This window comes from Chrysochloris asiatica, unplaced genomic scaffold, assembly GCF_000296735.1.
Source record: "Chrysochloris asiatica unplaced genomic scaffold, ChrAsi1.0 scaffold00006, whole genome shotgun sequence".
NCBI lineage: Eukaryota > Metazoa > Chordata > Mammalia > Afrosoricida > Chrysochloridae > Chrysochloris > Chrysochloris asiatica.
This window is the reverse complement of record NW_006408524.1, coordinates 24,900,568-24,913,737: the sequence shown is the minus strand read 5'-3', so window position 1 is coordinate 24,913,737 and position 13,170 is coordinate 24,900,568. Positions and strand designations below refer to the sequence as shown.

Sequence of the window (13,170 nt, the reverse complement as noted above, 5' to 3'; positions counted from 1 at the left end):
GCATTTAGTGAGGCAGGTTTTCCATGTCTGATAGATGAATGAGGGGATGCTGAGAAGTAAAATGAGGTAATGACACCATTAGGTAATAGGGGCACAAGAGGTGATAAAGAGGGATAGGACAGGGGTGAATACACAGGAGTAACAGATGCAGGAATTCTGTTCCACAAACAAGAAATGCACATCACTTTAAAAATCAAACAAACTTTTCAGACAGTGGAGAATCATGGGAACTTAAAAACCAGGATAGGGCAGTAATGTCAGCATGACTTGAGAGCGTTTTAAAACATAGATAGATTGTTGGGTCTTATTCCCAGAATAGGGTCGGAGTAGGGCGAGAGAATTTGAATTTCTAACAAATTCCCAAATGCGGGACCCATACTTCAAGAACCACTGTCTTAGGGAATCTATTGCAAAACTATCTTGTTTATAAAATGGACCTCTAGGGAAAAAATCCTGGTGTGACGATGTGGGTTAATGCACTGGACTGCAAAACCGGTTTGAACTGCAAAGTCGGCGGTTCAAGCTCGCCCGCTGCTCCTTGGAAACCCTATACAGGTTCGCTACGGGTCCCCGAATTGAAGGAAGTTAACAGCAACAGGGGAAAACAAATCACTTCAGAACTAAGTGTTGTTGTTATGTGCCATGGAGTCGGTTCTGACTCATAGTGACCCTGTATAGGGTTTCTGAGGCTGTAAATCTTTACGGGAGTAGAAAGCCTCATCTTTCTCCCGTGGAGCGGCTGGTAGTTTCGAACTGCTGACCCTTAGGTTAGCAGCCCGATTCGTAAGCACTACGCTACCAGAGTTCCTTAGAACTGAGGCCCTCGAAAAAAAGGCCTCTGGTGACTGTGGAGACAGGAGTGTTCAGGGGCTCCCCAATGCTTTGGCTTGGTGCTCCACAATAGGGTTCACGCGTGTGTTGGGGGTCGTGGTTGAATACCTCAGTCGATTCGGAGAACTTAAAAGTACTCCCACCCATGTGCCCCCCACCCTTATCCAAGCCTTGACGGGGTGCGGGGGCGGTTCCCTCGCCCCTTTTTCAAAGGTTGGGGACTACTCGGCCTCCTGCCCACACCCGCCGTTAATTACTCTCCCTGCAAAGCCTCTGAAGTCCACGCAAAGGGAAGCATGGGCTTCTCTTCCTAGTCAAGATCTGCTACCCTGGAGGGATTGGGGGCTATTGCCCCCAGGGCAGAGTCGCAAAATTCGAGTCAGCCAGTAGGCTGGGATGCGTCGTGGTTTCTGCCTCTGGCGGTCGGCAGTTGGGGGCGCACCAAGACAGCAGTTTGGGAGCTGCGCTTTGTCATCTCGGCCGCGAGAGGCGGAGAGGGCGGGGGAGAAAAGGCACAGAAAGGGGCCAGGGGGATAGGACGGAGCGGCCCACCGGCTGGCTCCCTGACCGGAAAGGGACGCTCAGAGGGCTTGAGGCTGCACCAGGCACTGTCTGTGGGGGCGAATGGAAGGGACCGAGACACCTGGCTCCAGCCCAGCCTATGCGTGCAGTCTTGTCATAGGCCAGCGAAGATCTGTCTTCAGGTCCGGTGTCCCTCCTACTCTCGCTCCACTGTAACAAGCCCTTTCTAACCCGTACCCCACCTCCTGAAACCCAACGCCGCGGGCACACAAGCACCCGCACACTTGTGATCAGGCTTCTGGCCGCGAGCGCATAGTTTCTCCAAGTCGCGGCGCCCTACCTCCTTGTTAATTACCCTTCCCAGAGTGCTCCGCTCCTCAGATACTTATGGTAACTTCCCTACTAGACTCCAGTCAGTTGCTCACTGCTGGGGTTCCACAGCCGGAGTCCCGGCCACACCCGCCCAACGAATCCGGGAAGGGAGGCCCCTGTCTGTTTTTTTTCAATCATACCCAAGGCATCGAAGTTGTCATCACTGTTAGGGACCGTGGTCTTCGTTTTTGGGGGTGCGGCGCTACCGCTGATGCGAGAACATGGCCTTTGGAGGCCTGAAGACTTGAGTTAAAATCCCAATTCTGTCACTTCCCAGCTATATGTGTTCTTGGGCCAACTCCTCGATCTTTCTGAGAGTCAATTTTTCCTCTGCACAATGGAGTGACTGTGCCCCACAGGTACAGTTGGCCTTTCACTTCCGGGGCGCTGTGAGTTTCAATGAGAGGTAAGGGGTTACGTCCAGGCTCCCCAGAGCTTCATAAAAGTCAGTCCCCAAAACATCTCACTCAAGGCTTTTCCCATTTAGCCTGGGAGGAGCCCGCCAAACTAGCTGGGATTTCCTGTCCTGGGGGAGTGGCAGTGAGCAGCTGTCCCACCTCCACTACTCAGTCCTGCGCACCTAGGGCTCTGGGCCAGGCAAGGTAGGGTGGGGAAAAGGGAAGGGGCTGCGGCTTCCGCCTTGGCCTAGGAACGGAAACAGACCCAGTGCACAGAGAAACCAGGAACTCGAGGGAGCAGAGGGAGCATTTAGGGGTCGGTTAAGTCGCAGAGGAAAAATTCCTTCTGGTTTGGGCCCTGCAGATCCTTGGTTGGATCACCCTGATGAGTGCAACTGTGGATGAGCTCCTTCTTTCACCAGTGAGGGTAGGAGGGTCCACTTCCGGAGGAGGTCTTCAGGCTTGCATTTAGAGAAGGAATCCATAGTTTAGTGACTGCAAGATAGTAATATGTGGCCAGTTTCCTGCTCTAGGAACTCCTTTATCCTGAAGGAAGGACAGCCCAAAACAAGTCTAGTGTTCTAAGAAGGTTCATGGACCAGATGCCTGCCCAGGACCTAGACCTTTTGAGTGGAGGGCAGGAGCAGATTTGGGTGCCCAGACCAGGGTGCACATGTGGACTGCTGATGGGCAGGCCTGGCTTTGTTCCTTGGGTCAATCAATCCCAGAGAACAGTTTGAGGGGACAACTGCCATATAAAGAAAAACACCTGGGTAAGGTCACACACCCTTTCAAATTAGCCAGGCAATTGTGCCTGGAATATAGTGGCTCTTGTAGGGCATTCAGGTATAACGCGACCTCTGAAATGAAAGGCCAGCTTCAGAGCTTCTTTATATTTCTTGGGGGAGAAGGCTGCCAGATTAATAAAGAGGTTGTGACTCACAAGAGATTAAAACTGGCCGCATAACCCTGGTGAGTCAGACCCCTTGGAGAAAGGTGCTCAGGGCTCCAACAGATCCTGATGGGCAGAGTGTCTATTGCAGTTGTTGTTAAGTGCCAATGGAGTCGGTTCTAACTCATAGCAACTCTGTATTCTACAGGCCGCCTGGTGTGGCATTCCTGATCATTCAGGACTCAAACCCTGAAAACCCTTCCTACCTGCTTGGGCAGAGATATCTCTGAGGATGACTTTAGTCACCCCTCCCAGGTCCCTGTAATCACTCCTCCACTGTCCCAAAAGAGGATAAGACTTAGAGATCTTCTACAGGACTCAACAGTTTCCAAATGGTTTGTTGTTATTGTGAAGTGCCCTTGAATTGGGCCCAACTCATAGTGATCCTATGTAGGGTTTCCAATGAGTGGCTGGTGGGTTTGAACCACCAACCTTGTTGTTAGCAGCCAGTGCTTATCCTATAGTACCATACCAGGAATGGTTTACTATTAAATGCCGTCAAGTAGGTTCCTATTCATAGCCATCCTGCCTATGGTTTGTGAGGAGTGGCTGGTGGATTTGAATCGCTGTGGTTAACAGTCCAGTGATGAACCTATAGTGCCACACCAGGACTCCCCAGGAATGGTTTAGGGGCATAATAGGGACATATTTTTCTTTACCCTTTCTTCACGTCCTAAATGAATGGCCACAACCCAATGACTGGTACCTTTCTAATTCAAGTCAAAGGAAGGAGGTTGAATGCTGAGTCTGTGGTTTTTGTATAAGCTTCTTCTCTGTGATTCAGATTTCTCAGCTGCAAATATAAGATGAGTCATAATCATATCTTCCACAGAGTCTATCATGCGGTTGGAAAGAGCCAATTTACGTGAAATGCTCTTATTTGCAAATTTCCCAGCCTTCCAGCTGGGTTTGTCTTTGGCCTCCATTGAAAGCAAGGGGAAATGGCAGAGAGAGGACAGTCCAGGTGTGTGGGCCCGGGCTTTCTAGCCATGTTGATGCTTCTGAGTGCCAAAGTGCAGGTGGGCATACTCTGTGAGAGGCTCCTCTGCCCCCTGTAGAAACATTGTGAAGAGTTGCCTCACGGAGAACAAAGGCACTGTTGGGAGCTGAAGCACTGCTGAAAGGGCATGGAGGGAAAGGGTCTTAGAAGAATGGAGCCTGGGTCTGATGCTCAGTCTGGCCTGGGCCTTGAGTCAAGACTGCTGGTGTCTCCAGGGCTATGGGGTTGCACAGAGAAGCTTTTAAAAAGATTGTTATGCAAATGACATGGGTGTCAATGAACATTGTAATGAAGGTAAATTTCAGGACAATAATGTACAAGGTTAGGAGTCAGGATGCTGACTCATAACTACCTGCTGTTCCATGGGAGAAAGATGAGGCTTTCTGCCTCTGTCAACTCTCGGAAACTCTATACAAAGTTGCTAGGAGTTGGAACTGACTCCATGACACACAACCACTACCACCACCAACTATGAGTCAGAAGGACTTGAAGGCACTTAACAACAATGGTGAAAGAGGAATTCTGGTGTGACACTACAGGTTAAGCACTGGGCTGCTAACCACAAAGTCAGAGGTTCAAACCCACCAGCCGCTCCTTGGAAACAATATACAAGGTTGTTGTGAGTCCAATGGACTTGACTGGTACTTAACAACAACTACAATAGTGAAGGAAGACTTCCTACCATAGGAGTGTGTGCTAAAGTCAGGGAGTGAATGCCCTTTGTGGGTGTGGGGAGGTAGTCCACCAAAACATCTGGTCAATGGCTTGAGGAGGGGACAAGTCTCAGGGCTCCATTGCTGCCCTGGGGCCTCGAGTGCCAGGATAAGCCAGGTGGCCTGGGGATGTGGGCTGCAGTGCATGCCACTGGGATTGCGGTGGTGAGTGCGGCTGGTGGGGTTAGCAGGTGGAGTTGGGTGTTTGGAAAGCATCCAGTTACCTGTCCCAGAGCCTAACCTTTTGCTTAAGAAGGTGTGCAGGGGGGTAGAAGTTGTCCAAGACCAGAATTCCAGAAGCTGCAGGTCCCACCCATTTGAAGAAGAAATTGGTTTGTGGTAGTCTTTGTAGCCATGCGTCATCGCCCACCACTGCCCACCGGAGGATGAACAAGAGGTGGGGGAGTGGTGCATATGCGAATTTCCTCCAGGGAAGACACTATCTTTGGGCGTCTGGACCAGTCCCCCCAGGTGTGACCCCCGCGGTGCCTCTGGACGCCTGGTGTCCAGAGGAGCGTCAGCGGCTGCCAAAGGCAGGCTGGGGCTCGCCAGAATCTGGCTCCCCGCGACGACTCCCACTATACTGGACCTCTGACGGCCAGCACCACTGCCTGGAAGATGACCAAACCCAAGATCAACATCCATGACAGCCCGGCGATGCTTATTGTTTTAAAGGAAACCCCTTTGTTCCTCCGGTTTACTAAAGTAAATGCGCACAAAAATTTTTTTCTTCCTGGTCAAATCGGATCCCCGAATCCCAGCCGTCTGTGTCAGGTCTCCTGGCTCCTTCCTTTGGGCCGCCCGGGCACGAGTGTGTGGCACTGGGTATCCCGCTTCTGGCTTGGAAGGGGTTCGTAGCCACACCAGTCGCACCCGCACGGGGCTGGCAGGCCACTGAGCAGCCACCTCCCAGGCGCCGCTCTTCCGAGCCGGGTTTTCTTGGGAAGCGGATCGGCTCCAGTCGGTCAGCACTTCTGGTGGCCTAGGCCCAGCTTCCGATTCCATTTAAAACGACCGGCACATCTTATCTTGCATCGCCTCCCCGGGGTTCCTACCCACCCCGAGCCCTGCTTAGCGCCGGCGGAAGCGGAGCCGCGTGGGCTTTTGAAGTGCCCAGAATTTGAATCTGAGAGGAGCCGGCCGGACTGGAGCGCCCACAATCTGGGAGGATCCGGCGGGCCTGTGTGGGGGTTGGGTGCGGAGGGGTGGTAGGGTTGTCTCCCCGCAGCTGAGGCGAGAAGCGCAGGAGTCTAGACCGTACCCCATTTCGATAGCTGTCACCCCCCCATCCGCTTTTATCGGGCTTGTCCCGATTTTGGTGGCCGTGGACTTTTGGCTTTTACTTCGTCTGAGAATTTACCTTCGGTTTCTAGCCGTTTAGTGAATAATCCCCAGGGTACAATGATAATGATGCTATTAGACTATCTCCCCTCAAAAGACAGAAAATGTGTTCCAATGCGGTCCTTTTCTTCCTTCCATTAAAAATCTGACCTTTATTTCACTCTTCATTTGATGCTTTTAATCGCTTTTTTTCCTTCAGGTCTTTGCTGTTGGGACCTAGGGCATAATAGGCTCCTAAAGAGTGGGGAAACTGAGGCTGTTTTGAAAGAAGGGTAGAAATTGAGGGAAGGTTGGGGCAGTCCCTCTCCAGGATAGGCTGCACCCTTCCCTAGGACGCTGGAGGAAGCCCCCTCCACTGGGCCAGACCTAAGATGAAGAAGCAAGTGCCCATTCCTCCCTCGATCTCTCAGTCCTATTCCCCTTTCATCTTGAAGAGAAAACCTAAAGGAATAGAGGATCAAACACAGTCACTCCCACTGAATGCAAAGACTGGCTCAGGAACTGGAGTCCTCCTTCAGAAGATCCTTTCTGGAAGTGGGTGGGCTCAGGGGCCTCAAGGATCCCGAAGGAGAACCCCAGCCTACTGCAGGAAGGGCTCGGCTTTAGACTGTGAACTCTGACTACAGCTTTAAGACCAGGGGCCAGCGTTCTACAGACTTTGTCTGGGAGGAGACAGAAAGAATGAAGCTGGTGCTCAGTCATTCAGATCCGAGAGCACGAGTGGAGGGGAGGGGGTTGCGGAAACAAAAGGCTCTAGAGTTTGATCCTTGTCCCTCTTACCCATCACTTCTCTCGAACTTTAAAATTTTTTACCCCAATTTGTAGTGCAAAGGCAGTTTAGGAAGTCAGAGGGAGTGGAGATGTTTTTACACTTCCTGCCCTCAGGATTGCCTTGTGCCCCCTCTCCCCACCTACTGAAAAACCCCAAGGTGAGGTTAAAGGAGCTTCTTCTTAACGAATTTAAGAAGTCAAAAGCAAGAGTGAGGAGGAACTTTTGCCACTCCCCTCCCATAAATCTAACAGAAGACCGCGGAGGATTGGGGTATGGGATGGATAGGGAGCAGGGTAGTGTAAAAGGAAGAGGAGAAGGAAAAGGTAATAGGAGAAGAGGAGACAAAAAGTAGTGAGGAGTAGAGGGAGGTTTTTGTTTTTTTTTTAAGAATCTCAGAAATTGAGACTTTGTCTTCAGAACGCGAGAAGGAGGAGCGCAACGGCCTCTGGGGGCTGGAAGTTCTGGGGAGGGGCGGAGAAAGGGGAGTAGTAGGAGTCGCAGAGTGGAAAAGGCAGTCGCCTCGTAGTGTGTCCCCCCCCCCCAAGTGGGATGAGTCGTAGCCCACCTGCCCGCCGGGACACAGTCGCGCTGAAAGGACAGGACAGGCATTAGCTTCATAACTGGTCCTAACCCACCTTTTCTGGGAGATTAGCTGAGAGGGAGGTTGCGGCCGCCCCCCAGAGACAAAGCGCTCCTCAAACGTCCCCCAACCCTGCATCCTCAAAGATTTCACAGAGGCCCGGGGTCACTTGTTCTTTGGAGGCATTTTCCGTGCTTATCTTATCTTTTGAACCCAGCGCCACACACTTTTGGATTAGGGAACCTGGGCATGGGCTGAGGGAAGACCCTGCAAGTCAAACCACAGAGAACCTCAACGCAGTGTGCACTGGCATTCAACTCCCGCCCTCAGTTCCCGGGGTGCAACGCACGCAGTTACCTAGCTAGGGGTCTCTGGCGCCGCAGCCGCTGACGAGGTCGCTCTGGTCAGCACCTCATCGCACTGGAAACCTGTTTCTGGGAGAAATTCGTTGACTCTGAATAAGTAGCTTAAAATGCAAACAGTGTGGGGATGGGAATGGACACTCATACGCCCTCCCTACTCCACATACCTGCAATACCCGCGAGGTCAGAGCAAACGCGAAAGCGATTTCTTCAAATAGTCAACTCGAGGTCGATCCAGCTGAGTAGTGGAAGGCTTAAAGGCCACCTAATTTAGGGGACAAGGGAGAAAATATGTATATATATTAAATATAATCAGCGAACACTTTTATTCAGCAGCCAAGGAGGGTCTTTACAGAAAAAAAAAAAATCTGTAGCTCTTGGGATGGGGGATGGGGTGGGAGGTTGGAAAATAGCTAAATTCTTTTTTGGTTCCCTAGAGGAAGGCGACTGCTGGGGGTGTGGGGAGGGAGGGAAGAAAAATAAAGAGGAAAGGATACTCTATGCTTAAAGCTCTCCAGACAACCTGGGACGAAGGGGATACGTTTTTCTTTTCTTTTTTATTATTTTTCCTTCGGTAGCTTGTAAAAAGACTTCGGAACTCATCTGAGATTAACTCACCAAGGGCAGCTGTAGTAATGCCGAGACGAGTGAGGCTTGTGAGTCAGGCCTTCACACTTCTAAAATGCAGTTAAGGATTCTCTTATCAGTGTTACATCAAGGCACCAAATTAAAAGAAAAGCCGAAACAACAATAAAAAAATCAAAAGCGTATTCAATTACCGAGTCCCGCTGCCCCTGCGGAACTAGCCGCGCGTTAAGCTCTCTCTTTTCTTTCTGCGGAATTCCATTTGCATCCTCTCTGCCAGTGTGTGTCTCTTGTCTGTTTTCACACTCTCCTCCCCATTCGAGCAAGGCCCACACCTGGCGCATCACTGCCGAGCCATTAGCTGCGGGTCTCCTTTCATCTTCGTTGTGGCAGACGTTTCTATTTATCCACTTGCGCTGGCCGAGTGGCGTCACCAGCGGTACTGTAATGACGATTGCAGCGAGAGGATGACAGTTTAGAAAGAAGAGGGCAATGGGGCTTCCTCCCAGAGGCGGTGCGGCACAGAGGAGCGCTCGCATCACAAGGTGACCCCAGCTCCCCACCGTCACTGCCGTCACCACCGACATCGCGCTCTTGCAGCTCCGCGCCCGCCCTGCCGCCTGGCCTCTCTTTCTCCTTCCAGCAGCCAAGACCGGTTCGGCCGCTGGGGACCTAGGGAGTCTGGTGTTAGGTGCTCATTGGGGCTCCCCCCCTCCGGAGAGCCCCAGAATGGAGAGTCGCAAGGACATGGTTATGTTTCTGGATGGGGGTCAGCTGGGCACCCTGGTTGGCAAGAGAGTCTCCAATTTGTCCGAAGCCGTGGGCAGCGCGTTGCCCGAGCCACCGGAGAAGATGGTGCCCCGTAGTTGCCCTCCGGCCGCCCGGGAGCGCGACGGGGGAGGCCCGGAGGAGGAGCCGGTCGACGGACTAGCAGGCAGCGCGGCGGGTCCCGGCGCCGAACCGCGAGCAGCCGGGGCTGCTGTTCTTGGCCCTGGTCACCCAGCCCCTTCCGCAGACAGCCTCTCTGGACAGGGGCAACCCAGCAGTTCGGACACCGAGTCGGATTTCTACGAAGAAATCGAGGTGAGCTGCACCCCGGACTGCGCCACCGGGAACGCCGAGTATCAGCACAGCAAAGGTAGCCGCCGCGCCCCTCCAATCCCCGGTCGGCCCACCGCGCCTCTGCTCAGGCCGGGAGGGTGACACTTCTTTCCCCCAGGGCAGGGTGGCTGGGGGTGGAGGGGACCCACCTGAGAGACTCTCCCCTGCTATCTACGCCTTTGCTGGGGTTTCCTGCGTTCTGGTATTTGCGGGACTGGTGACAGCTGTGCCCTGGGAGAGGGGGAGTCGTGGGCTTGCGGGGGGTTCAGAGAGCGCCCCAACCCCCCCCCCAGTGTTTTGCGGGAATGCTTCAACTAAGCCGGGAAGACACCTTCCCTGGGCGTGGGCAGATCAAACGTCGGTCCCGGCAGTTTGTGGCGGGCGGGATGTAACGCGCATCTAGACGCGGATGCCTGGAGTCTATAAAGGACCGTAAAATCGTTGCCGGCTGGGGCGACCCGAGTACTGCAGCACTCTGACTCGTTTGCACTTCGGTCAGAGATCCAAATTACCTTGTCACTTCCCGGGCTCGGCGGCGCCAGGTCGGAAATGGTCCCAATGGTCTAATTGCCTTTGGTCTCCGGTTGCATTTGAAAAGGCAGAGCTCGCGCCCTCCTCCCCCATTCCTAGTTCTCTCTTCTCCACCCTAAGGAAAAGGAGCTGCAGGGGGCCCGGGCCCCACCCTTCTCTGGAGTACGCCCAAAGGGGTGGGGGGTGTCACACTGATTCAATTGGAGGACCCCTCCCAACCATGGGCTAGTGGGAGGGAGTAAATGGCCCCTCTGGGTGGGTGAATAGCCCGGAAAAGAGTTTTCCTTTCTTGCCAACATCAATCCCCTCCTGGGGGCTGGAAAATGGGAAGGGAGAGCCCACCAGCTCTGCCTGTCAAAGCCTTTCAGCCTACTAGCAGATACTCCTCCACCGGAATGGGAGTGGGTGGGAAGGGCCTGAGAAGAAAGAAAGACCACCCCTTGGCCTTGGTAGCCAACACCTTGTTGTGAACCCACACTCTACCATAACTTGCCCTCAGAACAACTTCTACGATAACTTACTTGCCCTCAGAACATCGTGACTACCATTCACGATGGATACCAGAATACTAACGTATGCACTCGGGTACCACCTCTGTAATATATGCAACCCAGTACATACTCCCAACCCTGCACCAGCAGCTGAGCACACACAAGAGTGAGGAAACATACTGTTTGGCCTGGCACGCAGCAAGGCCCTAAGACCCAGACTTCACAACACACCTGCACACAGGTTCACCTGGACCCAAATGCGTTTCAGATATGCACACCCTTGCCCACCCCTGTCTACTGGTGAGCAAAGATTCATCTTCCTGTGCTGGGGGGGGTGGGGGTGGGGCAGTTACAGGCTTCTTTACCCAGCAGATCTTAGACTATGAGTCTCTCAACCAGCATCTTGGAGGACAAGGTCTTCCCAACTGGGGTTTTTACAAACACAAACCTATCCTTTCCTCATACCGGAAGTCTGAAGTGCCTAGAAGGGGGAGTGACTGAGGCAGGTGAAGCGGGCCTGTCTTCTTTTTCCTTCGCACCAACCAGACTTCCTGGTCCAAGTCAGCGGAGTTTGTGTGTCTGTCTCTCTCTGTGTGTATACACGCACACGTGTGTGCTCTGGGCTCCCTGCACAGGGCCCGGTTCGGAGGCACTGGCCAGCAGTCCCAACGGCGGCAGCGAGGCCCCCAAGAGCAATGGCGGCGGCGGAGGGGGAGGCTCTCAGGGCACCCTGTCCTGCAGCGCCAGTGACCAGATGCGTCGTTACCGCACCGCCTTCACTCGGGAGCAGATTGCAAGGCTGGAGAAGGAATTCTACCGAGAGAATTATGTCTCCAGGCCTCGGAGATGCGAATTGGCAGCCGCCCTAAATCTACCGGAAACCACCATCAAGGTATGTGTGGGTCGAGTACGGGGCCCATTCAGAAAGAAGGAAGTAAATACCAACTGTCTGCTCCTTCGGCTGAGCCAGGAGTATGGACCTGGGGTCTCCTGCCACGTGGCTGAAAGGCCTGAGAGCCCTTCAGGCCCCGAACAGTTGGGCAGATTTGCCCAGTTCCTTAGGCAAGTACTGCTGCTCTACAGAGGACCTGTCCCAGTCTTAGCCAAATAGGACTGGGATGACTTTGACACTCTAGGTGGCAAGAGACTCTCCAGTTTGTCCTAAACCTAGGACCGACCTATGGGGGTGAAAAAGAAGTTCGTCCAATGAGAATGGTTGGAATTTTGGGAGACATTGCCTGGCACCTCTGACCAGCCTCCCTGGGTTCTAGCACCCCAGAGAAAGAAAAACAGGCACACAGGAGGAGGGTCACTTTCTGAACCTCGCTCCCAGGGGAGGGCATCATCTCCTGGAGTGGGCAGGGCTTTCGGGCTTTTGGGCTCTGGGCCGCTGGGCCAGGTCTAGCAGCCGACTGTGCTCGGCTCCTCCTGCAGGTGTGGTTCCAGAACCGGCGCATGAAGGACAAGCGGCAGCGGCTGGCCATGACGTGGCCGCACCCGGCCGACCCAGCCTTCTACACGTACATGATGAGCCACGCGGCGGCCGCGGGCGGCCTGCCCTACCCCTTCCCGTCGCACCTGCCGCTGCCCTACTACTCGCCCGTGGGCCTGGGCGCAGCGTCGGCAGCCTCGGCCGCAGCCTCCCCGTTCAGCGGCCCGCTGCGCCCGCTCGACACGTTCCGTGTGCTCTCGCAGCCCTACCCGCGGCCAGAACTGCTGTGCGCCTTCCGCCACCCGCCTCTCTACCCGGGACCAGCGCACGGACTGGGTGCCTCGACCGGCGGCCCCTGTTCCTGCCTCGCTTGCCACAGCAGCCCGGCCAACGGGCTGGCGCCCCGGGCTACCGCTGCCGCCGCTTCAGACTTCACCTGTGCCTCCACCTCCCGTTCGGACTCCTTCCTCACCTTCGCACCCTCGGTCCTCAGCAAGGCCTCCTCTGTCGCACTGGACCAGAGAGAGGAGGTGCCCCTCACCAGATAAGGGGCCGCCCGCGGGCTACCAGCTCCAGGATGCCCGTGGGGCGCTCCTCGGGGACTCAGTCAGTGCCCCTCACCGACCCAGGACACCGAGGAGAAAGGAGAGGGCCGCAGAGGACCAGAGAGACACGGGCTCCAAGATAGGGATGCCTGGGAAGCGGCTGTGGCTGGCGCGTTTAGGAAGCAGAGTGGGAACAACCGGGAAGCGGAGGCTGAGCAGGACCTCCTCTGGAGTGGCCGCTCGCTCTGCCATTTGGACCCACTCCTCTGCCTCTGCTCAGGGTGGAGGCTGTGGATCCAAAGCTAAATAAAACTTCCGCAGCAGCAATATCCAGCTTCTCAGCCCTTCCCCGCCCCGCAAGCCCCTTCCACTCCTGAGACCCCCTCCTTCTTGCCAAGGCCAAGCCCACCACTGAAAAGGGGAATTGCTGTCTCTCCTAACAAAAAGCTGTGTATGCAGAGCAGGTAGAGCTTAATCTTTGCCAGCTTTCCCAAGGCATGGCAAGGGGCTTGTGGATGGCTGCCCAGCCTTCTATTGGAGAGAGTGAGACATGATTTACTACCATGGAACCTGGGGGCTCTTTTAGCCTTCCTGGAGTCTCAGTTACACAAAGTCTTCTGGTTGACCAGCACCTGATCACGT

General features: G+C 54.3%; 1 protein-coding gene across 1 annotated transcript; it reads left to right on the top strand.

The window, feature by feature from the left end:
- Positions 1-8,707: 8,707 nt before the first annotated feature.
- On the top strand, positions 8,708-12,649 carry EVX1 (even-skipped homeobox 1). Its single transcript, XM_006832185.1, has 3 exons — positions 8,708-9,566; positions 11,187-11,443; positions 11,986-12,649. The coding sequence occupies exons 1-3, from the start codon at positions 9,158-9,160 to the stop codon at positions 12,529-12,531; spliced, it is 1,212 nt and encodes a 403-aa protein (XP_006832248.1). The 5' UTR covers positions 8,708-9,157; the 3' UTR covers positions 12,532-12,649.
- The last annotated feature ends 521 nt before the right edge of the window (positions 12,650-13,170 follow it).

Excerpts from the sequence above, each read along its gene's own strand:
- EVX1 (XM_006832185.1), top strand. The coding sequence starts at position 9,158 with ATGGAGAGTCGCAAGGACATGGTTATGTTTCTGGATGGGGGTCAGCTG. Across the intron at positions 9,567-11,186 it reads CGAGTATCAGCACAGCAAAG|GGCCCGGTTCGGAGGCACTG; the intron begins GTAGCCGCCGCG and ends CTCCCTGCACAG. Across the intron at positions 11,444-11,985 it reads TACCGGAAACCACCATCAAG|GTGTGGTTCCAGAACCGGCG; the intron begins GTATGTGTGGGT and ends CTCCTCCTGCAG.